The sequence below is a fragment of the Onychostoma macrolepis genome, chromosome 11 (genome assembly GCF_012432095.1).
Source record: "Onychostoma macrolepis isolate SWU-2019 chromosome 11, ASM1243209v1, whole genome shotgun sequence".
Taxonomy (NCBI): Eukaryota; Metazoa; Chordata; class Actinopteri; order Cypriniformes; family Cyprinidae; genus Onychostoma; species Onychostoma macrolepis.
In genome coordinates, this window is record NC_081165.1 from 28,181,611 (window position 1) to 28,209,110 (window position 27,500).

At 33.2% G+C, this 27,500-nt stretch overlaps 4 protein-coding genes across 4 annotated transcripts in view; all 4 read right to left on the minus strand.

The window, feature by feature from the left end:
- opn6a (opsin 6, group member a) overlaps positions 1-10,253 on the minus strand; it is a 19,055-nt gene extending 8,802 nt beyond the window's left edge. The window contains exons 1-4 of the mRNA XM_058791440.1: positions 10,201-10,253; positions 9,321-9,425; positions 2,858-3,147; positions 1-161 (exon numbers count right to left, since the gene is read on the minus strand). The exon at positions 1-161 is cut by the window's left edge and continues 45 nt beyond it. Of these exons, the coding sequence (XP_058647423.1) occupies positions 1-161; positions 2,858-2,987 (291 nt within the window). The 5' untranslated portion in view covers positions 2,988-3,147; positions 9,321-9,425; positions 10,201-10,253. The remainder of the gene's footprint in view (positions 162-2,857; positions 3,148-9,320; positions 9,426-10,200) is intronic.
- Positions 10,254-12,624: 2,371 nt separating this feature from the next.
- eif4a3 (eukaryotic translation initiation factor 4A3) lies at positions 12,625-20,453 on the minus strand. Its single transcript, XM_058791441.1, has 12 exons — positions 20,183-20,453; positions 18,885-18,957; positions 18,718-18,784; positions 17,743-17,805; positions 17,511-17,643; positions 16,518-16,598; positions 16,268-16,409; positions 15,997-16,135; positions 14,750-14,865; positions 14,505-14,612; positions 13,923-14,050; positions 12,625-12,816 (listed from the first exon to the last, which is right to left on the minus strand). Exons 1-12 carry the CDS (start codon positions 20,334-20,336, stop codon positions 12,800-12,802), a joined length of 1,221 nt encoding a protein of 406 aa, XP_058647424.1. The 5' UTR covers positions 20,337-20,453; the 3' UTR covers positions 12,625-12,799.
- A 2,620-nt stretch (positions 20,454-23,073) lies between these two features.
- On the minus strand, positions 23,074-26,247 carry rpl37a (ribosomal protein L37a). Its single transcript, XM_058791442.1, has 4 exons — positions 26,124-26,247; positions 24,479-24,607; positions 23,319-23,401; positions 23,074-23,240 (listed from the first exon to the last, which is right to left on the minus strand). Exons 1-4 carry the CDS (start codon positions 26,124-26,126, stop codon positions 23,177-23,179), a joined length of 279 nt encoding a protein of 92 aa, XP_058647425.1. The 5' UTR covers positions 26,127-26,247; the 3' UTR covers positions 23,074-23,176.
- Positions 26,248-26,976: 729 nt separating this feature from the next.
- pfklb (phosphofructokinase, liver b) overlaps positions 26,977-27,500 on the minus strand; it is a 30,408-nt gene continuing 29,884 nt past the window's right edge. The window contains exon 23 of the mRNA XM_058790994.1: positions 26,977-27,500. This exon is cut by the window's right edge and continues 2,419 nt beyond it. The gene's annotated coding sequence lies outside the window, so the exon portion shown is untranslated.

Genomic DNA, 27,500 nt, shown 5'->3' on the forward strand with positions numbered 1-27,500 from the left:
GATGTTGAAGATCTCGAGGATTCCTCGGGAGTATCCGAACACGGAGATGCTGGCGTCAGAAACAGCGAGGTTGAGCGTCAGATAGTCTGTGGGCTGGAGACACGATCTCTGCTTGAACAGAATGAAGATCACGATGCTGTTGCCAAACCACGACAACCAACCTGCCAAAAAACACACAAGACATTCTCTGTGAGAGCAGGATCACTGTGTACAGATCGGCAAACAAGAACTCAAGCATTATGGGATACTGTAGGACCAACTCCAGCAGCACATAGAATGGTCTTGTAGTAATATTAATATAAAAACAATATAAAAACTGTATAAAATTACCTAAGAATCAAAATTAAAACTTATTTTCTGAGAATGCATCTCAAATCTACTTGTATTTTTTCAAGTCAAGTCACCTTTATTAACAAAATACAAGTAGGTTCAAAGTATTTTCTCTGTAATATCCTTAAAACTAGATCAAATTACCTGAAAATCAAAATGAACACATGTTTTCAGAGAATATATCTTGAATATACTTGTATTTTGTCAAAAACAAATACAAGTAGATTCAAGGTATATTCTCTGAAAATAAGTGTTTATTTTATAATAAGACTTAATAATCTCTATAATAACTTAATCTTTTAACTTAATTGTATACATTGCATTATTTATATTTAAATTATATTATTTTATAAAATAATTATATTATTTAATTTATGTATAGTTTTGTATACAGATATATATTAATTATAAATAATATAATAATGTAACATTTATAAGATTATTTTATTATAATCTTCAAGTGAGTAATTTATCATTAATAATACAAAAGTAGGTAATTTGCATATGAATGTGTTGATCATTCAGTAGAATATTACATTGTAAATGTCTGATGAACTGTAACCGATGAACTGAATGTAGATCAGAATTTGAGCTCCACAAATAACCCAGTCCTGATTAACTCTCTCTAATGACCCCTGGCAGACAGACAGATCCCCCCCCCCCATCAGACAGAAGATCTCCAGACCTGAGCCGAAGTAATCCATACGTTCATCACTAACATTAACGAGAACCATTACACCTGCACTTGAAGCCTGTTTCTATAATGCATAATATACATAATACAAAAACATTAAGATTAACTGTATAATGCATTACATATACGCTGTACCAACTTTTGTTGTTTCTTAGTCAAACACCTAAATATCCTTAAAATTAGATAAAATTAGATAAAACTAGATACAATTACCTGAGAATCAAAATGAACGTATTTTCAGAGAATATATATTGAATCTACTTGTATTTTGTCAATGAAGGTGACTTGGAAAAAATAGAAGTAGATTCAAGGTATATTTTCTGAAAATAAGCATTTATTTTCATAATAAGACTTAATATTTTCTATAATATCCTTACAACTAAAACGTGAAACAAAATATCGTTAGGGAATATACCTTGAATCTGCTTGTATTTTGTCAATAAACGTCACTGGAGTTTCCAAAATACAATTATATAAGGCATATTCTCTGTCAGTAGATTTGATTCATGGGTTATTTTCATCTGGAAAATAATTTTGTCTTGTCAGATGTTTGAAAACATGACATTTTTAAACTTAGGACAATTGTAAACCAAAATAAAAAATACTCTGTATCATTGTCTGGGAACTGAAACCCCATCAAAAGCGTTCGCGAACACTTAAAGGGATAGTTCACTCAAAAATGAAAATACTGTCATTAATTACTCACCCTCATGTTGTTCCAAACCCATGTTTTCTTTTGCGCACAAAAAGTATTCTCGTAGCTTCGTAAAATAACGCTTGAACCCCTGATGTCACATGGATTATTTTACCGATCTCCTTGCTACACTGTAAAAAAAAAAAGTTGAGCCAACTTAAAATTTTAAGGCAACCAGATTTTTGAGTTTTCTCAACTTGTCGTTTTAAGTTTATACAACAAAAATGTGAGAATCCCCACAAAAATAAGTTGAGCAACTCTGAAGCTGGTTGCCTTACAATTTTAAGTTGGCTCAACTTTTTATTTTTTTTATTTTTTACAGTGTAAGTTTCTAACCGTGATTGTGTAAGGATCCCCAATCCAGAATGCTGATTCCCTGACAATTTTCAAGCTACAGCTGAAAACTCATCTCTTTCAACACTATTTGACTTCATCCTAAAATTATAAAAAAAATAAATAAATAAATTGTCTTCTATTTTTATTCCTTCCCTTTCTAGCTTGCGCTTATTTGAACAATGCCTGAAACTTGGTATTACGAGCACTTCCTGTGTCTTTTTGCCTCTTTAAGATGAATCGCTTGATGTATTCCCCAATTGTAAGTTGCTTTGGATAAAACCGTCTGCAAAATGAATAAATGTAAGGATCATTGCTGTCTATGGAGGGTCAGAGAGTTCTGAGAATTCATCAAAAATATCTTAATTTGTGTTTCGAAGACAAACGAAGGTCTTACGGGTTTGGAACGACATGAGGGTGAGTAATTAATGACAGAATTTTCATTTTGGGGTGAACTATCCCTTTAAGCTGAAAAAAAAAGAACAATAGAACCATCACAGAAAATTCTAATGGTTTCCACTACAAATACCATTACAAACCATTAACTTTTAACCATTAAAACCATTAAAAAATGGTTTTCTGTAGTGTGTTTTGGAACATATTCCATTAGGATTTATTGGTGTTAACAAGCCATCAGTAGAATGCGACCAATTAGAAACCCACAGGGTTCATTACAGTTTCCATTATAAACATTACAAATTTTGTGATGGTGTCTATTTTTTTTTTTTTTTCAGCAGAGTTGAAAGTTGCAGATAATGTAAAACTGAGGTAAACTAACAGAAGAGTGAAGTAAACCCCAGACTGACCCAGGATGAGCAGGTAGACGCCGATGATCGTCTCTCCCTGATCGGACAGCGGCGGGTCGCGGCTCATCAGGCTGAAGTTGTTGTTCCTCCAGGGGATGTTCACCACCTGAAGCGGGTTTTGCACAGACATAGCGGCTTCCCGAGCGTCTAAAGAGTCATGAATGAACGATTCTCCACCTGCGGCTCCGTTTAACGCCCGCTCTGCTCTGAAGACGCGCCGCTTCTCTGCTGAGAGACTCTTTAAAGCCGGTTAAAAATACCGAGCGCGGAGACGTGACGCGCTAATCCAGCTTCAGTCAGGACACACACACACACACACACACACACACACACACACACGGGTCCTCTTTGAACAACATCTCTATTAGAAAATTCTATTCTGTCATCCTTTACTCACCCTGCATCACATATAATAAAATGTTTTGTTAAAGTCTCCATTAGCATAACCATAAGTAGGCTAATGACTGAAGTTATGGTTTTTCGTTTTTTTAACCCTTAAGAAAATTAACCATGGTTTAACTACAATAAAAATGTAGTAACCATGTTTTTTGGCGGATTGGTCAACATTTGTAAAACCACAGTTTTACTACAAGTTTAGTGAAGCAAAAATAAGGCTAATAAAAATAACCAACTAGTTACACGTAACTAAATTACGTAATTTAGTTACAAAATATATGTAATTGTAATTATAGTAACTCTGTACTATAACTCTTGTGGAGCTCTATGTGTAATTAAATTAGGCTACAGTTACTTATGAAAATTTTAAAAATTACAAAGTGGGTTACATCTGAATATTTTCACCCACATTCAGATTTGATTGATTTCTTTCTTAAATTGCATTGACTGCTCTTAAATATGAGACAGCAATGTTTCAGGAGTTTAGGACACATGTTCGTTTGATAACTGTTTTATTTCTGTTTGGGTTTATGTATATGCTTTATTTTTGTAAGATTTTTCCAAAGCATTGTTAGATGCCAGCGTTTCCTTTCGTAGTTATGCAAATATTTTAATTTCAAAAACAGTATCATATCTATTAAACAGTATCATCTATTAAACTACATCTTATGATTTTAAATCTGTATTTAACCACAGAATGATATCGATAGCTGCTAAAGTCTGATTCTGTGGTGGCTGCGCTTTAAAATTAAATTATTATAATCTTAAATCAAGTGAAGGATTCTGAAAGTCTGATAGTAATTAGTGTTGAGTTCTACTGTAAAGTTAACCCTTTCTGCTTTACATGTTTGAAAGTGATTAACATTTGAAAACATTTGTTAAAAATGTAGAAATGAGTAATCGAATATAATCGGTTACGTTACTTTAATAAAGTAATTGAAATAGTTACACTAATATTACATTTTAAATACGGTCATCTGTAACCTATTACATTTCCAAAGTAGATTCCCAACACTGACAATAACCATGTTTTTGTGTTTGTTTGTTTTATAATAAAACCATAGTTAATTTTCGTAAGGGAAATTTTTTCGTAGTAATGCAAATGTTGCAGAAGATATTAGGGGAACATTCTATTTGATAATTTTGCAAACGATGTTATTTATGAATGTTCTCAAACCGTTCTGAAACAAGATGAACATACAACTAAAACATTACAAAAACCTTTAATGAACAATGTAGAAGTAACACTTTACCAGAAAACTTTGAACAAATGCTCTGTTAATGTTATCCAGAGAACGTTTGTTCGCAACTTTGAGAGAACCTCGCCAAAACGTTTCCCGTAAAGCTACAAAAACATTATTTCTGAATGATTGTTCAAAACTTGCAAATGTAAACGTTTAGGTAATTATCTATTTTATCAACTTGCAAACATTATTTTACTTTTGAATGCTCTCTCAATGTTCTAAAAAGGGATGAATATTAGACAACCGTTTCAAGAATCGAACATTTCATGAACAATAGTGTTTTGTCAAAGTCATCTGGACTTTAATAAAGTTCACAAAAAATGTTGTTTATACATTGTTCTAGGAATGTTTTTTTTTTTTTGACGGATGTTTGTCAAACGTTTTTTAAACATTAGTTTATAGTTTCAGAATGTTTATAAAAAAGAACATTCCAAAAATTACACTGTTTGCAAAATAAACAAATGGAGCATTCCCTTTATGTTTTCTATAACATTTGCATAACTAACAAAAATAAAATAAAATGTTTTAAAAACTGAACAATCTGAAATAACGCAAGCAAAACATTTTTATTAGCTGAGATCATTTCAAACCTTTCTTTCATGTTTTTTAATTAAAAAATGTCACCTCAAGAAGCATTGTTTCAGGTTTTTGAGGCTAATAATGTCAAACACTATTATTGCACGTCTTGTGTTGTGACTGATTGCAATGCAACGTTTTTGACTTGAATGCATGAGAACTTGACATTTGGCGCAAAAGTGTTATGTATGAATGAGTGCTGCCAAACGATTAATCGCGATTAATCGCATCCAAAATAAAAGCTTTTGTTTACATAATATGTGTCTGCATTGTGTATATTTATTATGTATATATAAATACACACACATACAGCATATATGTTTTAAATATTTACATTTATATATATATGTATATTCATATATAAATATATTTACCATAAACGTTACATATTTTTCTTGATATATACATGCATGTGTGTGTATTTATACATATGTAATAAATATACACAGTACACACACATGTATTATGGAAACAAAAACTTTTATTTCGCATGCGATTAATCGCGATTAATCGTTTGACAGCAGTATTTTTATTGACAGTTGTAGTCTATCAATGAACTATGCCTTTAAGGAAAATATAATGTGTTTTAAATGAATGTCATTGACTATAATGATGCCGCTGTCCGCGGTGCTGAACTGGAGGTCAGTGCTCAGTGGAGATTGGGTGCAAAATAAAAAAAAATTTTTTTTTGCAAAATGTAAAAAAATAAAGTGTCATGCATCATCACCTCTTTAGCTATTAGTGTAAATGATCCTGAAATGAAAGCCTGTTTTATGTATCCTGTAGAGCTGATGACTCAGACCTGCGTGATTCCAGGTGAAAATGACTATTAACTACGTTTGGACGCTCTGATGGTGGGTGTTGGGCGGTCAGTGGGAGTCTGCTCTTGACTAATAGGATCTGTGAGTTAAAGAGTTGAGGATCTGGTAAAGAGCAGACGGCTTCAGGATAATCTCTGCGGGACGCAGTCAGACGGGTTCACCTACTGATCAACATTACATGCATTAGATGAAGTAACAGCACATGATTTAACATAGATCAGTTTAATACATAGTAGTAGTAGAGGTAGTTATAAAAAGGCCGGTTACTTACAGATGCAGCATTGACAAAAAGGAACTATAATTTTCAATATCCATTATTCTTACAGAACAAAGAGCCTTTCACATTTAGTTTGGTTGTTTTTTGGTGCTAATGTTAGTGGGCTTTTATCCGGTAACCACTTTCACACTCTCTAAAGTATCACAGTTTAAGTCTTTTGTTTCAAGCCACTTCTAATAGAACCAATTTGTTTAAGAGGAGTGAAAAGTGTTGAGTCACAATACACCCATATGACAAACATGACAGATTTCTGAGTTAAATGGGTTATTAACAATATAACATAGACTTAAATTTAAGTTGTTTTTGAATTGCATTTAAAATTTACATGCATTTGCATACACAGTTTTACATTACATTTAGTCATTTAGCAGACGCTTTTATCCAAAGTGGCTTACAAATGAGGACACTAGAAGCAATCAGAATCAACAAAAGAGCAATAATATGTAAGTGCTGTGACAAGTCTCGGTTAGTTTAACACAGTACACTTAGCAAGGTTTTGTTTTTGTTTTTTTATATAATAAATAAAAAGAAAACCATTAGAACATTAGTGTTAGAGGGTCTCAATTTATTTATTTATTTTTTTACAAAGGAAGAAAAGTCGAAAGACTAGGAAAAAAATTGAGAATGACAGTTTTAGAGGATCATTCTTTAAATAAAAAGAAAGCAAGTATTAAAGGATCAAGTGTTTGTTTTTTATAAATAAATAAAAAGAAAATGAGCAGATAGAATAGAAATAGAATAGAGTTCAGTGTTAGAGGGTCGAGTATAGATGTTAGTATATGTAACAGATGTAAGTAATATGTAAGAGATGTAAGTATAGATAGTTTTAACATAACCAAACTAAAAAATAATAATAATAATTTAATGCAATGCCGATTTCTGCACTCCAAAAAAAAAACATGCATAATTTATTATTAACTATTTGCATCTATTTGATTTTATTTAAATAATCTTTGTTTTCAAAATGCATTTATTCAAATCAGCATAAATCTGTTTGTTGTGAAAACAATGACATTTATTCAGTTTAAAAACACGATTCAAATATGGCTAGCTGTGGATTTATGTATGACTGACAAATATGCATCACACCAAGTTATTATTAGTTTGTGTAAAAACTGTGTATCCAAATGCATGGAAATTTTATATGCAATTCAAGTATGTAAATCTTAAATTTAGGCCTAAATGTTTTTTGAGCATTTCCATGAATTGTTCACAAATAAGACCAAGTATTAAACGAAACATGAGTTTGCTTAATTCTTTATAATTTTGAGGCGTTGATTTAAAAAATAGTGTCTGTTTTGCTGGAGAACATCACACTGTCTCACAAAATATGATGCATTTTGTAGCATTTATGCTTTTACAGTCATTTGTCTTGTATTCAGAAAAGCACCACAAACACATGATTTCTGTCTGAATCTGAGCCAGATTACAACTATTTGATCAATTCTCAGCCTGTTTTCACACATATGACATGGTTTAAAATTATGACAGAATGTAATGTTCTTTGACATTAAATTCAGAATTTGAACATATTCATCCACTCTTTTGCAGACCGTAAGTTAAATGATACATTTTGAAAACTTTGAACTTTTGACAAGTGCATTAAAGCTGATAAGTATACATAATTTAAAAAAATAAAAAAATTAAAAAAAACTACATGTGATGGAATGTTTTTACTGATATTTGTGAACTCTGCATAATCAGGTAATATGGTAATATCAGGCCTTTTTGATTTTTTTAAGACTCTTTAAGATGCAGGGCTCTGTGATTCTTTATGATCCCAAAATATCTTTTGATTTTGGGGTGAAATGTGAGCTGGACTCGTTTTGTGAGATATGAGCACACTGACTAAGCTGTAGAGACTGGTATCTGAATGACGGTGAAACACTGGACACAAATAAACGAGACGGTGGCTGTTAATGGATTTCTGATTTCACTGTGGGCTCATCCCTGTGAATTCAGATTGCATTTCAAGCTTTTATAATGACAACAAACCCGAATCTCTAAATCTCATCTTCTACTTTGAGAGATCTAACCCGTGGAAGCCTGTTTCCAACACAGAATTAAACAAAATAAAAGTCTTTTAGATTTTTTTTTTTTTTTTTTTTACGAGATAACAAAAAAAGATTTCTGAGTCATAATTGTGAGATATAAATTCATAATACTTTTTTCCCCTGAGAATTCGGAGATTACATCTCGCAATTTTCTTCTTTTTTCTGACACAGAATTTTAGAAAGTTTATATCTCACAATTCAGAGGTTTTTTTGTTTCCGGCACAGAATCACATTTTTTTTCTTTAAAGTAACCGCAACATTTTAACTAACAATTCAGACTTGTTTTCTCAGAATTGCAAGATATAAATTGTGAACTCTGAGAAAAAAAAAAATCAAAATTCAGAATTCTGATGATTTTTCCTCAGAGTTTACATCCTGCAATTGATTTTTTTTCTTTGCCACAATTCTGAAAAAAATAAAAACTTTAAATAAAAAAGAGAATTGCGACTTTTATCTCATAATTGTGCTTTTATACTCACAATTCTGACTTTTTTTCTTACAACTGCAAGTTTATATCTCACAGCTCTGTTTTTTTGTTTTGTTTTGTTTTGTTTCCACCACAGAATTAAAAAAATACAAATAAAAAGGATAATTGCGACTTTCTATCTCAAAATTTGGACTTTTCACTCATAATTGCACTTTTATACTCACAATTCTGATGTTTCTTGTCACAATTTTAGGGTTTTATCTCACAACTCATAAAAAAAACTACCAGAATGTATTTTTGCAAAGTTTTTTTCTCGTAATTTTGAGTTTATATCTTACAATTCTGACTTTTCTTTTCAGAACTGCAAGTTTCTATCTGAATTGTGAGATAAAGTCACAATCACCTTTTTTTATTTATTTTTTAGTCCCGTGGCAGAAGCACGCTTCCACACTAACCAGACTGTTATTAACTTTTGACACTCATGAAAGCATGTCTTTTGGGTTGTTAAACTGAAATGACATTCAGGACAGCAGCTTAAACAAAGAAGCCGTCTGTACGATGTGCACATAAAAGAGCCAAAATGTGCAAAAACAACAGCTTGTACAACGTGTGCTCAGTAAATGGACGTCCGTGTGAAATAACAGGAATGAACTGAGCGTCGGACTCACATGTGTCTGTCAGCGAGCCAGAAACAGACCTCTCCTCACAGCCTGGTCCCAACGCTGACGTCTGCAAACGTGAAGGTTACGATGAACTGCAGCATCAGCGAGCTCCTGGAAAACACTTTATTCTGAGACTTCGGCCAAATTAAGATTAAAAAACCTGCAGCCAGTTGCAGCAAACCCTTTATAGTTAAGAAAATCTAACCTTCGTTTAACCCTAGTGTTGCACACAATCTCCTCGTGTCTTCTGTCATCTTTTAGAGGTTTTTATCCAGTAAAAGCTCTTTTAGTGTAATTGTAGAAGCGTCCAGCTTCTCGTGTCAGATCTCGACTGATTTTGATCAAGTAAAGGTCAGAATAACTGCAGTCATGTTTCCAGATGAACACTTACTGGACTGAAGCAGCTCAGCTTTACTTGATTCTCCATCAATCATTTTCTAGAAACATCAGAGCATCTCAAATCTGATCATCAGGATCTTTTGAGGAGCGTTTATTTCTTCATCTCTCCATCAGCATTGCATTATATGTTTGGATCATTTACATCTCATCTTACTAACATATTATAGGAGATATTATAGAGCTATGACTGATATTTAGATCATTTTATGTCAGTATCTGCTGCACTGTTAAATTCATATTTTTGCTCAGTCTCTGAGCTGTTTTTCCTTCATATTCTCACTATATCAGACTATATGAGCCATAAAAGAATGATGATCAAATATGATACTCAACCAAATATTTTGCCTACAGTTCCAATTAACAGTTCCATTTAAAAAATATTAAATTTTTCCAATATGTCAGGCTTTACAGGGTTAAAGGGTTATGAGTGTTATCAACGATTTTGCCCAAACCACAAAGAAAAACAATAAAGGGACTATAATCATACCTGCAAACATCAAACTCCAGACCAGCCAATCAACACCAGTTTCTATGGCAACATCCTAAACTGGAAAAATTACATGAAAAACAAGAGTTCAAATAATACAAGTTTTGACAAAATCAAATGTTTTATAAAATGATAAACCTCACATTTCAGCCTATTAAATTAATGCTACATGGGAAAGCATAAATACACTCATATACAGTACCTGAGTATTTGAAGGAAAATCACTTTTTTGGGGGGGAAATAAAAACCAGAATTGCAAGTAACCACTGAATGTACAGAAAAAAAGAACAAATTTGAAGATGTGAACTCGGAATTTTGAGAGAAAACTAATACAAATTGTGAGATGTAAACTCCCCCAAAAATAAAATAAGCAAGATTTTTTTTAATAAACAGATGAATAAATAAATTCCTAAAAATTGTGACATGTAACTCAGAATTTGGAGAAGAAGAAAAAAGCTGCATGACAAACTCACAATTCTGAGAAAAGTCTGAATCGAGATAAAAACAGGGTTCCTGTCCGTTTTCCATTTTAAAATTCCATACTTTTCCAGAAATTTCCAAACGTCTCAGTAGATTTTCAGACCATATTTAACATGGTGCAGAGTATTATTTTCAGCTTTATATTTGGTATATACAGTCATCTGTAAATATTTTTATTTTCACAGGGTTTTTTCATTGAAGTGACAACCTACAGAGACCCTAAAATAAAAAATACAGACTTTCACATGCACACAAGACACTTTTTTGTGCCTTCGAGAAACTATTCACATGGGAATTTTTTGCATGCATGCATTGCAATTTCTAGTTTTATAAAACCTATTTTCTTTGTGCATCACTATGAATAAAATGAGAGCATGGATGCACATGAATTAACACGGATCTACTAGCTCAAAATTGGGCTTTTCTTGTGGTAGTGGCTCTAATATCAAGGCATAATGTCCAGTTTAACATCTTGTGTGGCGGCGCAGAAACCATGACACGGAATTTGTCAAGTTTAAGGGTTTATAAAAAGACTGGTACTGTAAAGAGTGTTTAAAATGTGGCTTTCATTAGAACAGTATACAATATTTCAAGGTCTTAGGTCTCTTTAACACAAACTTTGTGGCCAAGAAACCACACTGTAGTGATGCTTCAATATGCGGCTCAGTGTGCGTCGTCCTGTATGATAAGTTTAATAATTTCTCACGCACACATAAAAGTCAGTATGTTTTTTATTTTTGCAAAGGTCCTTGAGGCTATGTATGTAATACGGTGCTAAGAATATTGTGAGAAGAAGCCCAAAATACTTATAACCTGCATTTTGCATAATCAAAAAGTGCATATTTGTGACCCTGAACCATAAAACCAGTCTCAAGTCGCCAAAAATACATTGCATTGATCAGTTTTTCTTTTATGCCAAAAATCATTAGGATATTAAGTAGAGATCATACTCCATGAAGATATTTAGTAAATTTCCTACCGTAAATATATCAAAACTTCATTTTTGATTAGTAATATGCATTGCTAAGAACTTCATTTGAACAACTTTAAAGGTGATTTTCTCAATATTTAGATTTTCTTGCTCCCTCAGATTCCAGATTTTCAAATAGTTGCATCTCAGACAAATATTGTCCGATCATAACAATCCACACATCAATGGAAAGATTATTTATTCATATGATTTCAGATGATGTATAAATCTCAATTTCAAAAAATTGACCCTTATGACTGGTTTTGTGCTCCAGGGTCACATATATTACACAGAAATGAGCTCGCAGGTCTGCGTGTGGATGTTGAGGTCAGTCTAACACCGAGTCCAGATCCGTCTGTATCACTCAATGAATGTAATCTGCCATCAGCTGGAAATAACCTGCTAAGAGGATTGAGAGCCGTGCTGGACGTTCACAGCAACAACCACACACAAGCCATAAAAGGCTCCATTAACACAAATGAAAGACATGGTGGATGATTCAGGCTCATATTTGAGACGCGACGGGGTCAGCGAGCGAGTCTCAAACATTCACCTCGAGACACTGGAAAGAGTTCCTCCCACTGATGAACGAATGCATGAACAGACTGGTTAATTCAGGTTATTAAAATTACTAACTGAACCGTTTTAGACTAATAAAGTTGCTTTTATAGAAAGAACCTTGATGCAAATGAATCTCTTAAAGGCGCAGTAACAGCAAACACAAATGTGGTAGTATTCACAAACCAATGATGATTTTTGTTATCAGTTACATGGCTTTGACAAGTCGCTTTGGATAAAAGCATCTGCTAAACGCATAAATGAATATGTAAATCACATAAGAACTAAACGCATTTAGCAGTTTTCTAACGCAACGCATTCACACTCAACTGTAATCTAGAATTACACTTCAGTCAGAAGCTTCGATGCATTAATCACAGAAAAATCATTCAAATAAACACAGATTAGATCAGAGATGGACAAAGATTCTTTATTTACAAACGCCAACGAGCGCCGCTCAGAACACAACATACCGCAACAGCGGAGCGCTCCAACTACGTAAAAAGAGTAAATAAAAAGAGAATGACTAGAAATGAGAAATTAAAATCCAGATGAAAGCAAAACTGTTCTTGACTGTTTCCAACGCTCGGATCAGATCAGGTCAGCCACTGAAAAACAAGAGTTTGAGAGATGAATGTCTGAAACACCGTCTCAAGAAATCAAACGACTTTATATTTCAATATAAGATATAGATCTTTTTAAAAAGGCGCCTTGCATTTAATTCATTATAATTCTTGCTCTCTTTTTGATTCATATTTAGTGCATTATGTTTATTATTTTTTTCTATTTGACCTTTTTCTTCTGTACAGCACAGTGGTCAACTCTTGTTTATTTGTGCTTTATAAGTAAATAAATAAATGAAACTTGCACTGACTGATCTTGAAATATATCAGTGCCTTTGTTTTGTCTCGAGATGCACACCAGTAATCTTCATTCTATTCTATAAAAATTACTAAAATGGCCTAATTCTGGCTTAGTTTAAACCAGGCCCTAGTTGACTAAAACTGGACAAGTTGACTAAATATGATAAAAACTAAAAGCTACATTAGACAAGACAAAGGCTAAATTAAAAATAGCTGATAAAATTAGCACTACTCTGCTCCAAACTCGAACGCTTGTGATGGAATCTCACAGCGCTGTTAAATCATCATCACTCGCGCTTTACTGAATCATCCGGCATAAGATTTAGTGCTGTCACCCTGTGTTGACATTGTGAAATTGCATGATTTGTAAATTACGCTTGGCACAAAACCAGTCATAAGGGTCAATTTTTTTAAATTGAGATTTATGCATCATCTGAAAGCTGAATAAATAATCTTTCCATTGATGTATGGTTTGTTGGACAATATTTGTCTGAGATACAACTATTTGAAAATCTGGAATCTGAGGGTGCAAAAAAATCTAAATATTGAGAAAATCACCTTTAAAGTTGTTCAAATGAATTCTTAGCAATGCATATTACTAATCAAAAATTACGTTTTGATATATTTACGGTAGGAAATTTACTAAATATCTTCATGGAACATGATCTTAATATCCTAATGATTTTTGGCATAAAAGAAAAATTGATAATTTTGACCCATACAGTGTATTGCATGACAAATATGACTGGTTTTGTGCTCCAGGGTCACATATATTTCAATAGACAAGCTGCAGGCCGTTAAAAACTTCGGACAGCCCTGATACAGAGGTACCGGACTGTGTTCCTGCTCACCGTTCATGGGCATTTCATCGATCTGTGTGGAATAGTACTGCTCAATATCACGCAGGATACGGATGTCGTCATTCTTCACAAAGTTGATGGCCACACCTTTCCTGCCGTAACGACCCGATCGACCAATCCTGACGAGGAAAACAACATCGTTCACACTGACAGCTGATTTCAGGGATATTCAATCAAAAGCGTTATTTTAGTATCAGTGATATACTATAAGTATAGTTTAAATTCATTTTTATATTTCCCATTTTAATTAATTTGTTTGTTTATATTGCCATATACTGGCATCTATGGCTATTTTCATGTATTAAAAAAATTAATTGTATTTATTACTTATAAAGTGGTAGTGAAAAACAACTGACAACCAACTCACATCATTATAACAATTTTAGCCATTGTTTATTTTTCCATTTTTAATGTCTATACAGTTTTTAATAATTGGTTTCAATTTATGGCCTAGATGTGTATTAGTCTAAAGGGTTAAAAACCCCACAGAAGCGAAAAAAGATAAAAATAAAATCTAATTAAAAGCAGATTTTTTTTGGTCAGTCCGTATCACTGAGAGATTGTGTGTTGTACCTGTGGATGTACAGCTCTCTGTTGTTGGGAAGATCGTAGTTAATGATGAGAGAGACCTGAGGCACATCCAGACCTCTGGCCCAAACGTCTGTGGAGATCAGCACTCGACTACACAAGAGAAACAAGATCACAAACACTTCTTACTGACGTGCTTCCAGTGCAGTGGGCGTGGCTCTCACGTGTATGCAGATGAGTTTGAGCTTGAGGGGCGGAGTTTAAGAGCACTACATTACATCCGAGTTTACCTGGCTCCAGATCTGAACTCCTTCATGATGGACTCGCGCTCTTTCTGTGGCATGTCTCCATGCATCGACGACACGGTGAAGTTCGCCTCCCTCATCTTCTCCGTCAGCCAGTCCACCTGAAAACAGAAGTTAGACATGAGACACCGCTGCTGTTTCTGCATGTAATGCAACTATGTTTTAAAAAGTGATTAAGCAGCAATACTGACAAGTTAGACTACAAATCAATACACCATCAGTCACATGATCTTCAGAAATCATTCTAATATGCTGATTTGCTGCTCAAGAATCATTTCTGATTATTATCAATGTTGAAAACAGTCGTGCTGCACAATATTTTTGTGGAAACCTTCATGCATTTTATTTTTCAGGATTCTCAGCATTTATTTGAAATGGAAATCTTTTGTAACATTATAAATAGGAATATGCTGGAGTCAAATTTTCATGTTGCGATTAACTGCTAATGCTTATATCACGGTATTTAGTTGCAAAAAAAAAGTGTTGTCAATACAGTACAAGAGCTTTAATTTTTTTCTTATAACAAAAACCACCTGACCATTTAAATACAATAAAGCAATACATGAAATGTATAAGTATAATAAAACAATTTAATAAGAATATAAGAATTATAATAATCTCATTAGTTAACGTTAGTTAATGCATTAACATTAGCTACATTTACTACAGAGACTTAGTTCATTAAATAACAGTTGCAACTTTTGATTTTAACAACGTGTTATAAAATATAGGAATTATTACCGAAGATTAATGTTGTGGATTATGACCAGTTGATGGGAAAAGTATTCTTTAAATTAATTCAAAATAATTTGTGATAAATAATTATTCTCTATATTTTGAAGTGCCCACATTAACAATATTGTGCATGTTCATTATTGTGCTATATACTGGCACACGTCTGATTATAAATGTCTGTGTTCAACATTGATAATCAGAAATGTTTCTCGAGCAGCAAATCAGTATATCAGAATGATTTCTGAAGATCATGTGACACTGAAGACTGCAGTAATGATGCTGAAAATACTGAAATAAATTACACTTTAACAGATATTCACATAGAAAACAGCTGTTTTATATTGTAATTATTTTTCACATTTTTAGTGATTTTGCTGAGCAGAAGAGACTTCAACTACATTAAAATCCTGTTTATTTTAAACTACACTGGCCATCTAGTGGTCAATCGCTGCTGCTGGTCTAGTACAGGTGGTGTGGTTTATTGTGGCGTGACTGACCTTGCGTTTGGTGTTGCAGAAGATGACGGCTTGTGTGATGGTCAGCGTGTCGTAAAGGTCACAAAGAGTGTCGAACTTCCACTCCTCTCGCTCGACGGCCACGAAAAACTGCTTAATACCCTCCAGCGTCAATTCATCACTGCACAGAAGACATGAGGAGATTGAGTGTGAAACAGGTTTAACAGCAAAGTTTGATCATTTAGAGGCCTTGCATATAAAATAGAGTAGCTTTATAGGGTTAAAACAGAGCAAATGAGCTCCAAGCGCTCACCGTTTGACCAGGATGCGGATGGGGTCGGTCATGAACTTGTTGGTCATCTCCAGGATCTCGTGCGGCAGCGTGGCGCTGATGAGACACACCTGAGTGGCAGGAGGCAGGTATCGGTACACGTCATAGATCTGTTCCTTAAAACCTGCAGAAACAAAACCCAGTCGCGTGAGAGCTGAAACCAACATTCAGCAGTTTACACACGTTTACACGCATGATCTCACGCATCCAGAAGTGCTGTATGACACTTTACCTTTGTTGAGCATCTCATCTGCTTCATCCAACACCAGCATCTTAATGGCACGAGTCCTCAAACTCCTCCTGCGGATCATATCTGACAGAAGACCACATTTTATAATATTAGAAATCACTCAGAAGATTCACGCACATTAAAGAGTCAGAACAGGATCTTCTCTTTTGAAATAACACTTGCTGTACAGTGACTTCAGAAAGAAAATATAGTAGAAGCTAAGCTGGAAAACAGCATGCTCAGACGTCACATTAGTATATGTATTAGTGCTGGGCGATATGGCAAAAAAATTTTTTAACGATTTCTTAACTAGTCAACTTGAAAATGCAACTACGACATGATTAAAGTAACTTTTTCTTTATTAAACTCTAGTTAAAGTAAATTCTCTTCCAAGTACAGCACACATGAAGCTGTCAACATGATGTAAATGTTAAACTAATCACTTGTTAAATATCTTCGCAGAGAAGATGCATGAACTACAACTACATCTTGTACAAACTTGTCTGACACATATTATATTTTCAGAAATAATACAAGGAAAAATCTCAAAAGTCAAGGTAATTCAAATTCAAAATGACTGAAGGAATAACTCCAGTAGGCTATTATTAATTATAAATGTTCTGTAAAAACAATGAACAGCAGCTTTCAGTCTGTCATGATGCAAACATGAAATCACGTGTGCCAACATGCGGTTGGATCACTCTTTATTCTTTACTGTTATCATTGGAATATTGTCAGTGTCTAATTCTAACGTTTAGTAATATTTCTACTCAATCGCGACAAATTAATTGATAAAATCACCCAGCTCTGATATGTATGCAAGCATGCATTTGTGTATCAACTTCCATTCAGTATTTAGCAACTTTGCTCCTCATTTCATATGCAAAAAGGTCAGCCAATCATTAGATGTCATGGACATGCAGTCTTAAAGGTACAGTATAAGTGTGAAGGTCAAAATAGATGGACATGACTGAAGAAAACAGATGCTGAACTCACCGAACACTCGGCCGGGTGTTCCAGCCACCACATGCTGACCGTAGTCCAGCTTCCTGATGTCCTCGCCCACGTTTGTGCCTCCGATACAGGTGTGACACTGAACGTTCATGTAGTCGCCCAACGCCAGCAGCACCTGAAGAACAGAGGACATCATGTCATGTCAGACACAGGAGGTTAAAAAAAACAAAAACAATGAAAAAATGTGCAACTGTTTTCTAAAGTTTTGTTGTACCTTCTGGATCTGTCCTGCTAACTCTCTGGTCGGAGCCAAAATCAGCGCCTGAGTCTCTCGAACCTAAAGTCAAAGAAGGAATTAAGACATTTTTGTGACGAAGGAGGAAACAGGATTATTATGGTTACCTTAAAAAATTATTTGAAATAAAAATAAACATTTAAAAAACAAACCAAATAAATAAACATTTCAGCTAGTTTCCAAGGCAACTTTTTAAATTTTTGTTTAGTTTAAGTACTAAAATAACAAACTTAAAAAACTAGACAAAAAAAAAAAAAAAAAAACTTTCAGCTAGTCTCCAAGACAACATTTGTCATTTGTTTAGTTTAAGTTGATGTACTAAAATATCTAAAACTTAATAAAAACTACAGAAATTTAAAAATATATTAAAAAATCAGCTAGCTTCCAAGGCAACATTTTTAATTTTTGTTTAGTTTAAGTACTAAAATAATTAAAACTTAAAAACTATAGAAAAACAAAAAATCAGCTTGTTTCCAAGGCAACATTTTACATTTTTGTTTAGTTTTAGTACTAAAACATTAAAAACGTAATAAAAACTATGGAAATTTTTAAAAAATAAATAAAATTCAGCTAGTTTCCAAGGCAACATTTTTCATTTCTGTTTAGTTTTAGTACTAAAATAACTTAAAAACATAGAAATTAAACCAAAAAAAGAGCTAGTTTCCAAGGCAACCTTTTTAATTTTTGTTTAGTTTTAGTACTAAAATAACTTAAAAACATAGAAATTAAACCAAAAAAGAGCTAGTTTCCAAGGCAACCTTTTTATTTTGTTTAGTTTAAGTACTAGAATACCTAAAACCTAATAAAAACTAAACATTTAAAAATAAAAATAATAAAATGACAAAAAAACACAAAAGTACTGAAACTTTAAAAATAACAATAGTATTTTAATACTACTAAAATAACACTGGAAGGGAATCAAGACTCGGCTGAGGAACTAGACACAAGACGTACCTGAATATCCAGACACTGCAGCACTGAGATACAGAACGTGGCTGTTTTACCGGTTCCAGACTGTGACCTGGAGAACAAACAAGCCATTTACACAACAAAACCAAACATACACCGATGTTTACTGCACTTCTATCCTTCCTCCAGAACATAACTCCAGCGTGACTTACTGGGCGATGACGTCTCGTCCCTTGATGATCTGTTTGATGGCTCGCTGCTGGATGGCTGACGGTTTCTCAAAACCTGAAAGCAATAAACAACACGATTATTAAAATAAACACTCATGGGATTTACATAGTACTGTGTTGGTGAACGGAGCCGTCTAATAACAAGACATAAACACCCAACAATATCAATAAAACTGTGAGGATCAAATAACAGAAACAGTATTGTATGTACATGAACAAACAACAACTTCATTCTGATCTCTCTCTCACGAACATCTAAACAAGCACACGCGTGTTTAACAGCTTTTATAACAATGACTGAATTAGATCAGCTTGAATGTCGAATTTAACACGGCAAACATAAAAATCTTCGCTTTTTAATCTAGTCTCCTCAGTTTCTAGTGTTGGGAAGGTTACTCTGGAGATGTAACAGGTTACAAGTTACCGTATTTAAAATAGTGTAACTATTTCACTTGAATTAAGATTATAATAATTTAATTTTAAAGCACATCCACCACAGAATCAGAGGTTAGCAGCTATGTTTACTATGATTTACAATCATAAGATATAGTTTAATAGACACCGATACTGTTTTTTAAATTAAAATCTTTGCATAACTATGCAAGGAAACACTGGCATCTAAAAACAGTTAATCTTACAAAAATAAAGCATATACATAAACCCAAATAGGAAATAAAACGAGCATTGTGTCCTAAACTCCTGAAACATTGCTGTCTCATATTTTAGAGCATTTAGTGCAATTTATGAAAGAAATCAATTAAATCTGTGTGTGTGAAAATATTCAGATGTTTAATTTGAACATTTTCGTTACTTTAATTACACATTTTTTTCCTCAGTAACTATAATTACAGTTATTTATGTTGGTTACACTTTATTTTAAGGTGTTCTTGTTACAGTGCAATTATAAATGCAAGTACTGAGTAATATTAATTAACTATATGATGATTAGGGTTTGGTTTAGGGTTACTTGCATGTAATTATGCATAATTTATTGTTGTTATAATAGTAACGTGCAACAACGACACCTTAAAATAAAGTGTTACCTTAATTTGTAATTAAATCACGTAATTTATTAACACAGAACTAGTTCCTCCCGAACACTGTCGGCTTCTAATAAAGATGATAAACAAGGGACGGTTATTGATCAATATAATGGTGTGTTGTTGTGCACCGCGCGCGTGGATCAGCTCGGTAAAGTCCTAATAAAGCTCATATAGAGCTCTGTAAGCTGATGTGTTTTGAGTTTTAGTGGTAAATGATGATTATTTGAGTGTTTTTACCGTACGCGTAGATCCCGCGCAGTAAATCTTCCCTCAGGCCCATCGTGTCAAACGTCGGCGTCACATCCACCTCTTCGCTCGTCTCAAACTCGATTTTCGTCATGTCTTCCTCCTTCAGGAGCCTCTTCCTCACGGGAACCGCGGCGGTGGCCATAATTATGACAGATTTTGATTATAAATTACGAGTTACAATATGAAAGCGCGTCTGTGCGCGTCTACAGGCCGAACGGAAGAGCCGCGTGTGTCGCAGCTGTGACGCACAAAGCAGGAGACGCGCGGTGACGTCAGCCGGACTGGCCCCGCCCATTAAACTTTCGCGTGCGTGATTTTTTTTTAAAGAGTTTAAAATAATACTATTTCATCCTGAGTAAATAAGAAGGCAAGCAGAACGACCTTAATTTATAATGACTTTAATTTGTCGTCTAATTGATCTTATCCTCATCTTCTTTCTTCATTCTTATATTTCTTACTAACCATTAAAATTTGTATTTTTATTTCCTGTGTTCTGACGACATTGATGTTGAAACATTTTGTATATTGTATATAAAGTTATGCCATTAATTTAATCTCTAGTACAGATGTTTACAAGCATAATAATAATTTTAAAAAAAAAGAAACTTTCTAAACAATTAGTATTGTTATGTTTTCTTAACATATATCATATTTTAAAATATCTCAAATCTCATAACAAGCGATGTCCAACTTTGGAAACTATAGTTTGTTTATTCAGAGTTGATCTAGACAAGTACATCCCAGCAAACACAGAACGTTCCCCTAACGTTAGTTTTTGGTTCCCGTTTGGTTATTTGTATTTTTTATTTTTTTGGTAACCATAAAATAACGTTCCCAGAACTTTGCATGTTGGTTATTATTAAATAACCTAAAAAATAACTTACAGAGAATGTTCCCTAATGGTTAGTTTTAGGTTAATTTTTTTGCAAACATAAAATAACGTTCTGGGAACCAAAAACTAACGTTCTGGGAACATTAAGTAAACTTTCCTGGCTAACCAAAAACAAACCACAAAAAAACAAACGTTCTGGGAACCAAAAACTGTTAACTGATTTGTAGAAAAACTGTGGTTATACAATAAAATTTAAAAAGCATGGTTACTACACTTTTACTATAATAAAACCGTGGTTCATTTTCTTAAGGGATCTGTATTTGTGTACTCTGTCTTTCTTTCTTTTGTTTTTATAACTGTACTGCCTTAATGGTTTGAAGTTTTGTACTGTTTAATAAAAATAAAAAAAAATAAAAAGATCACCACCCGAAGTCAAGATCTGAATCAAATGAATCGCGATCCGTCATCTGAAACTCTTTCTTTTTGCTTTTAGCATTTAATTATCTTCTGCCACATTACATAAGATATGAATAATGTACATTAAAATGACGTCTATATGGTTGTTTGCAGAAGTGGCTGAGTACAATGGTTTTTATTATGTACGTCCATCGTATTTAATTTGATTCTCTTACTACCAAAACTTTATTTTCTGTTAAACAGATTTTGGGATTTCTGATGCAACTGGATCAAATGTATTTATAATTAACTAAAACTAAAACCATAAAATAATCTTTGTTGTTTGAAATAAATTTCAACTACAATAAAATATATAAAAAATTTAAATTTATTTTATTTAATCTAGCTGCCAAGGCAACATTTCTTATTTTCATTTAGTTTAACTTGCACTAAAATAGATAAAATAAAAACCAATGAAAACTATATAGACATTTTTTTTTTTTTTAAAGGTAAAATTTTTTTTTTTTAAGTATTTAAATAAATTACAATTTTAAAATAATACTTATTTTATTTCAGCTACTTTCCATGGCAACATTTTTCATTTTTGTGTAAAGTTGAAGCCCAAAAATAACTAAAACTTAATAAACTATAGATATATTTAAAATAAATAAACTTATTTCAGCTTGTTTACAAGAAATTTTTCATTTTTGTTTAGTTTAAGTCACTTAAATGACAAAAACACAAAAATAAAAAACACATTAAAATAAAAGCTAATTCAAAATATTAATAAAAGCTATAATACAGTAGTCAACATTTGAAGTGGATCAAAAAAAGTTAATCAAAGTCGTCCAAAGACAAGAACGCATTTCGGTTTTCGGGCCACCGTGATGAAATGTTTGATCCACTTCAAATGTTGAGGAGTGTAGCACCTCAGTCACTGATGCTAAAATAACACCGGCTTGGTTCTTTAGATTCAAATGATCGAGTCGAGTGAAACTGCGAAGCTCTGTTGAAGTACTAAAGGATTAACATTAGCTCACTTCCAAAACAAAAAGACAAGCATTTGTGGTTAAAAAGTATATTTTTATTAAATTATTTTTAGGAAATGAGCAATTGTTTGGTTAGATAAGGCCCTTATTCCTCGACTTCCCTTCGAAGCTGTATTTTTTAACCTTGAGCACCAGAGAAGTCCAACTAATCTTTTAATCATGAAGTATGATTTCAGAAGCAGGGAAATCAATGTCATTTGAAAGTGTTTTCCAACACATCAATGAAATCTGGGGCCTGTTTCATAAAACAAGTTTACCAAACAAGCCAGGCTTATTTCAGTCTGACTTACTGTCAGTTAAATTAGTCAGACTAACTGAAACAAGCCTGGCTTATTTGATAAACTTGTTTTATGAAACAGGCCCCCGCTCATCTTAGAAATGCAAAACTCACTCAGGTTAAAGAAAAGTACACTTCTATAATGTACTTACATTTTCAAGCACTAATTTTGGACTTAATATCCTAAAAATGATTCTTTAGTACTTCTTAAGATCATGTAAGTGTACTCAACTGTGCTATTTTATAACCTGGACACACCGTGATCTTAAAGTCAAAGCAAACTCAAGCTCGATTGGTTTATGACGAAATAAGACAGAAGCAGAGATCCGGCTCAAGACTCAGATTTATTATGGGATGTTCCAACGAGCCACAGAAAGAAACGCAGTCCGAGACCAAATGATGTGAATCCGTAGAAAACAGCGTCTGGGTTACTGGTCCTTCAGCTCCTTCAGACGCTTGATGGCAGATTTGACCGTGACGGCTGACGTCGTGCTGCAAACATTAGACTCGCATTAGACGATCATTAGAGGCGCTTTCATTCACTTCATTAATCATCGGGTTCAGTCTTACTTGTACGTCCAGGCACCTCCAGCGACGGTTTTCATGCAGGAGCCACAGTGCCAGATCCCTACAGCCTTTCTCTTCATCTTAGTCTGGACAGAGAGAAACCGCTTAAAACCACATAACACCAGCCAAATGTGTTTGAACAGGAAGACTTTTCATGTTTTTTTAAAGAATCCTCTTCTGTTCACCGAGCCTGGGTTTATTTGATCCAAAACACAGCAAAAGCAGTAATATTGTGAAATATTTTTACTATTTAAAACAGCTGTTTTCTATGTGAATATCTGTTAAACTGTAATTTATTTCTGTGTATTTTCAGCATCATTACTGCAGTCTTCAGCGTCACATGATCTTCAGAAATCATTCTAATATGCTGCTCGAGAAACATTTCTGATTATTATCAATGTTGAAACAGTTGAGTACATTTTTTCAGGATTCATGATGAATAGAAAGATCCAAAGATGAGCATTTATCTGAAATAAAAAGCTTTTGTAACTTTATACACGGTACCATTCAAAAGCTTGGAGTCAGTTTTTTTGGGGAACAAAATTATAGAAATTAACTTTAGAAAAGCTACTTTAAATTGATCGAAAGTGATGATAAAGCCACGTGTGCTGGTTTTGTTCTACAATAAATAAACAGTCAAAAAAAAAAGAAATAGAATTTGAAAAATGTAAAAACGTAACGTTAAAAAGTCTATCACTTTTAAACAATTGAATGCATCATTGCTGAATAAAAGTACTTATGTACTTGAAAAAAGTGATTATAAAAGACATGTCACAAAAGATTTCTATTTCAGATAAATGCTGCTCTTCTGAACTTTCTATTCACCAAAAAAACCTGAAAAAAAATTCTAGCTCTTTTAAACAATAATAATAATAATAATGTTTGTTGAGCAGCAAATCAGCATATTAGAATGATTTCTGAAGATCATGTGACGCTGAAGACTGCAGTAATGATGCTGAAAATACAGCTGCATCACAGAAATACATTACAGTTTAACACATATTCACATAGAAAACAGCTATTCTAAAAAGTAAAAATACTGAAAAATATTACTGCTTTTGCTGTATTTTGGATCAAATAAATGCAGGCTTGCTGAGCAGAAGAGGCTTTAAAAATCCTACTGTTCAGAAAGGTTTGTCAGGTAGCGCAGATGAGCGTCTCACCTTCCCGCAGAAGGAGCAGGTGTATTTAGCGTGTTGGCTGATCTCAATCTTCTTCACCATCTTCCTGAGGGACGCACCGTAACGGGTGCCATACTTCCCCACAATCCCCACCTTCTTGGTGCGCTTGGCCTGAGCGGGAAAAACAAATCAGCGGTTCAATAAATGTGCAGCTTTTCAAATTAAAGAAATGAATGACTGTTGAACGACTGCTTAATATCGAAGCTTATGCCACAGAATAAAAATAATAACCAACTTATCAAAATTTACTTTTTCCTCCACGCAACTTTTTTTTGTTCTCACAATTGTGAGATATGAACTGAATTGCAAGAAAAAAAAAAAAAAGTCCAAATTGTGAGATAAGTTGCAATTATACCTTTTTTTTATTATTCTGTGGCAGAATAATAGCTATAAACTCACAATTGAGTCAACGTCGCACAATTCTAACCTTTTCCGCTCGCAACTAAGATTTGTGAAAAATTCTGAATCGAGATAAACTCAGAATTACAAGAAAAAAAGTCTGAATTGTGAGACAAGTTGCGATTACTTTATTCTGCCACAGAATATAATAAAACACTTTATTTCCCTCGCAATGGCAAGTCATCATCTCACAATTCAGACTCTTTCCCTCGCAATTTGGACTTTAAAACTGGCAATTCTGAAAACGGCAAAAAATTAATTAATAAAAATCTAAAATTGAGATATAAACTCAGAAATGAGAGGAAAAAGGGTTTACAGGGTTGTCAGATTTACAAGAAAAACAGTCTGAATTGTTAAATCACAACTCTTCTGTTCTATTCTGTTTATCTCTCATATCTCTAAAAACTGACATTTGAGATGGGAGGGAAAAAGACTGTCAGTGTCACAATAAACATTCATATTTTAGGTATAAATAAGCTTCCATAACTCGCACGGATCTAATGCTGACAATATTAAACTCCAACAAGATTCTAGTAACACTAGCTGCTCATATTGCTAGTATTATTAGCACTTATAGAGCACATATTAATGCCATATTCTGCATGATCCCTTAATCCACCTCATACCTGAACTAACAACTACCTTACTATTAATAAGCAGGAAATTTTACTTAATAGTTAATATTGAGAATTGCCCCCAAAACTAAAGTGCGCTAAAGTTATTTAACGTTAGTAAAAATGTAGAGGAATCATAAAGCAATATAAACTCGGTGTGAAGAGAAGAAGTGTGCTGCAGGAATACCAGAATGAAGTTAATGAGCTCATCTGAATAAACGACAGGAACTAATACACAGAGTTAATTACTGAAGAACTTGAGGAAAACTATCATTTAAATCAGTCACAAACATCCCGACAGAGTTACACTAATGATATTACACGAACATTATCACAAAATCAGCTCGTTACAGGTTAAAAACACGCGGTTTAAACACTAATGTCGCGATCAAACCGTGTTTTTAATACAATTATCTCCAGACTCGGATTCACGGACAGCAACACAAGCGATCACAATAACACCGATTAAAGCCGTTCTGGTCGTCTGTGTGAACACATACAGCACCGATGGGCTTTAATTCACTCCTCCGAACAAAGAGGAACGAGAAAAGTGCGCTATTTGAGAGAAATAGAGATGATGTTTGAAGATCGTGATCTCTGGGAAAAACACTCACCATTTTAGCAGAAGAGGTGCGGATCCAAAAGAGACTGAGCCACTGCGCATGCGCGGTTTACCAGCGCTCACACTGACGCATTGTGGGATATCAACCGGAGGACCAACTCCAGAAACATCAGAACACACAACGTTCTTGTAGTTAGTAATAATAATAATAGTAGAAACAGATGTATGCATATATATATATATATATATATATATATGTATAGAGAGTATATATAGATATAATTTATATTTAAACAAATTCTATTATTTTTAAAATAAATAATTTACAACTAATATAACTAATTATTATAAATATAATTAATAGCTAAAATAATTATAGGTATGTTTTCTCTTTATAAATGTATGTTGCTTCAGTAAAAGCATTGCTACAAATAATAATTTGTTAACTTAATTGTGCATATATAATATATATACGCTTATATTATGGATTGTTATATTAAAAGTATTATTTATATTTTAAAAATATAAGATTATAAAAATGTATAATGATATAATTTAAGTATGTTTCTCATACACGCGAGTAACGTTTAGAACAGTATTGTATTTGTAATCTTCAAAAAAGTAACTTAATTGTATGCATGTTGGCTTTATAAATTTATGCGGTTCAGTAAAAAAAATCTGTTTACTAAAAATAATGTTTTTTCAAACTTGTATGCATAAATAATTGCTAATTAATATATTGTAGTATTTCAATTACAAGTATCATTTTGATTATTATCTTTTTTTTTTAAATATAACACTTATAATCAAATAAATATTTGAATTAAATAATTTGTGTTATGTCTGCTGCTTCAGTAAAATCATGGTTAATGCTTAAAAATAAAACAATATAGCATCACACAATGTTTGTTAATCTGCAGAAGATACCCATTTTTATTTTGTCAGGTTTAATCACCGAAGCACATCTTTAAAAGAGGAGTAAAACATGATGAGGGTAAAAAGGTCAGTCAGAGGAGAAAACAGAAGAGCAAACTAATTCTGTAATAATTCACACACACATGAATTTCAACATTGATTCAATTCAACATTGTGTGTGTGTGTGTGTGTGTGTGTGTGTGTGTGTGTGTGTAAAATTGTCTTGCAATCAAAATCATTGACTTTTTCCCTTTAAACATACAGAAAAGAGCTGCTTGTTTTATTGCAAAGATATAATTGCATTTCTACTAAATAAAAAGTAAAAGCATCTGCTAAATAATAGCTTACCGTTTACTTTCTAGTAAATACAGATACAAGCATGAAATGTAGTATTGCCTTGATTAAACTGCATAGAGAACAGATAAAAACTACTTTAACTTTGAGAGTACAAGAAATAAAATATGAAGAAAAAAAAAAACAATATACGTTGAGGAACACCTGGGGCCTGTACCAT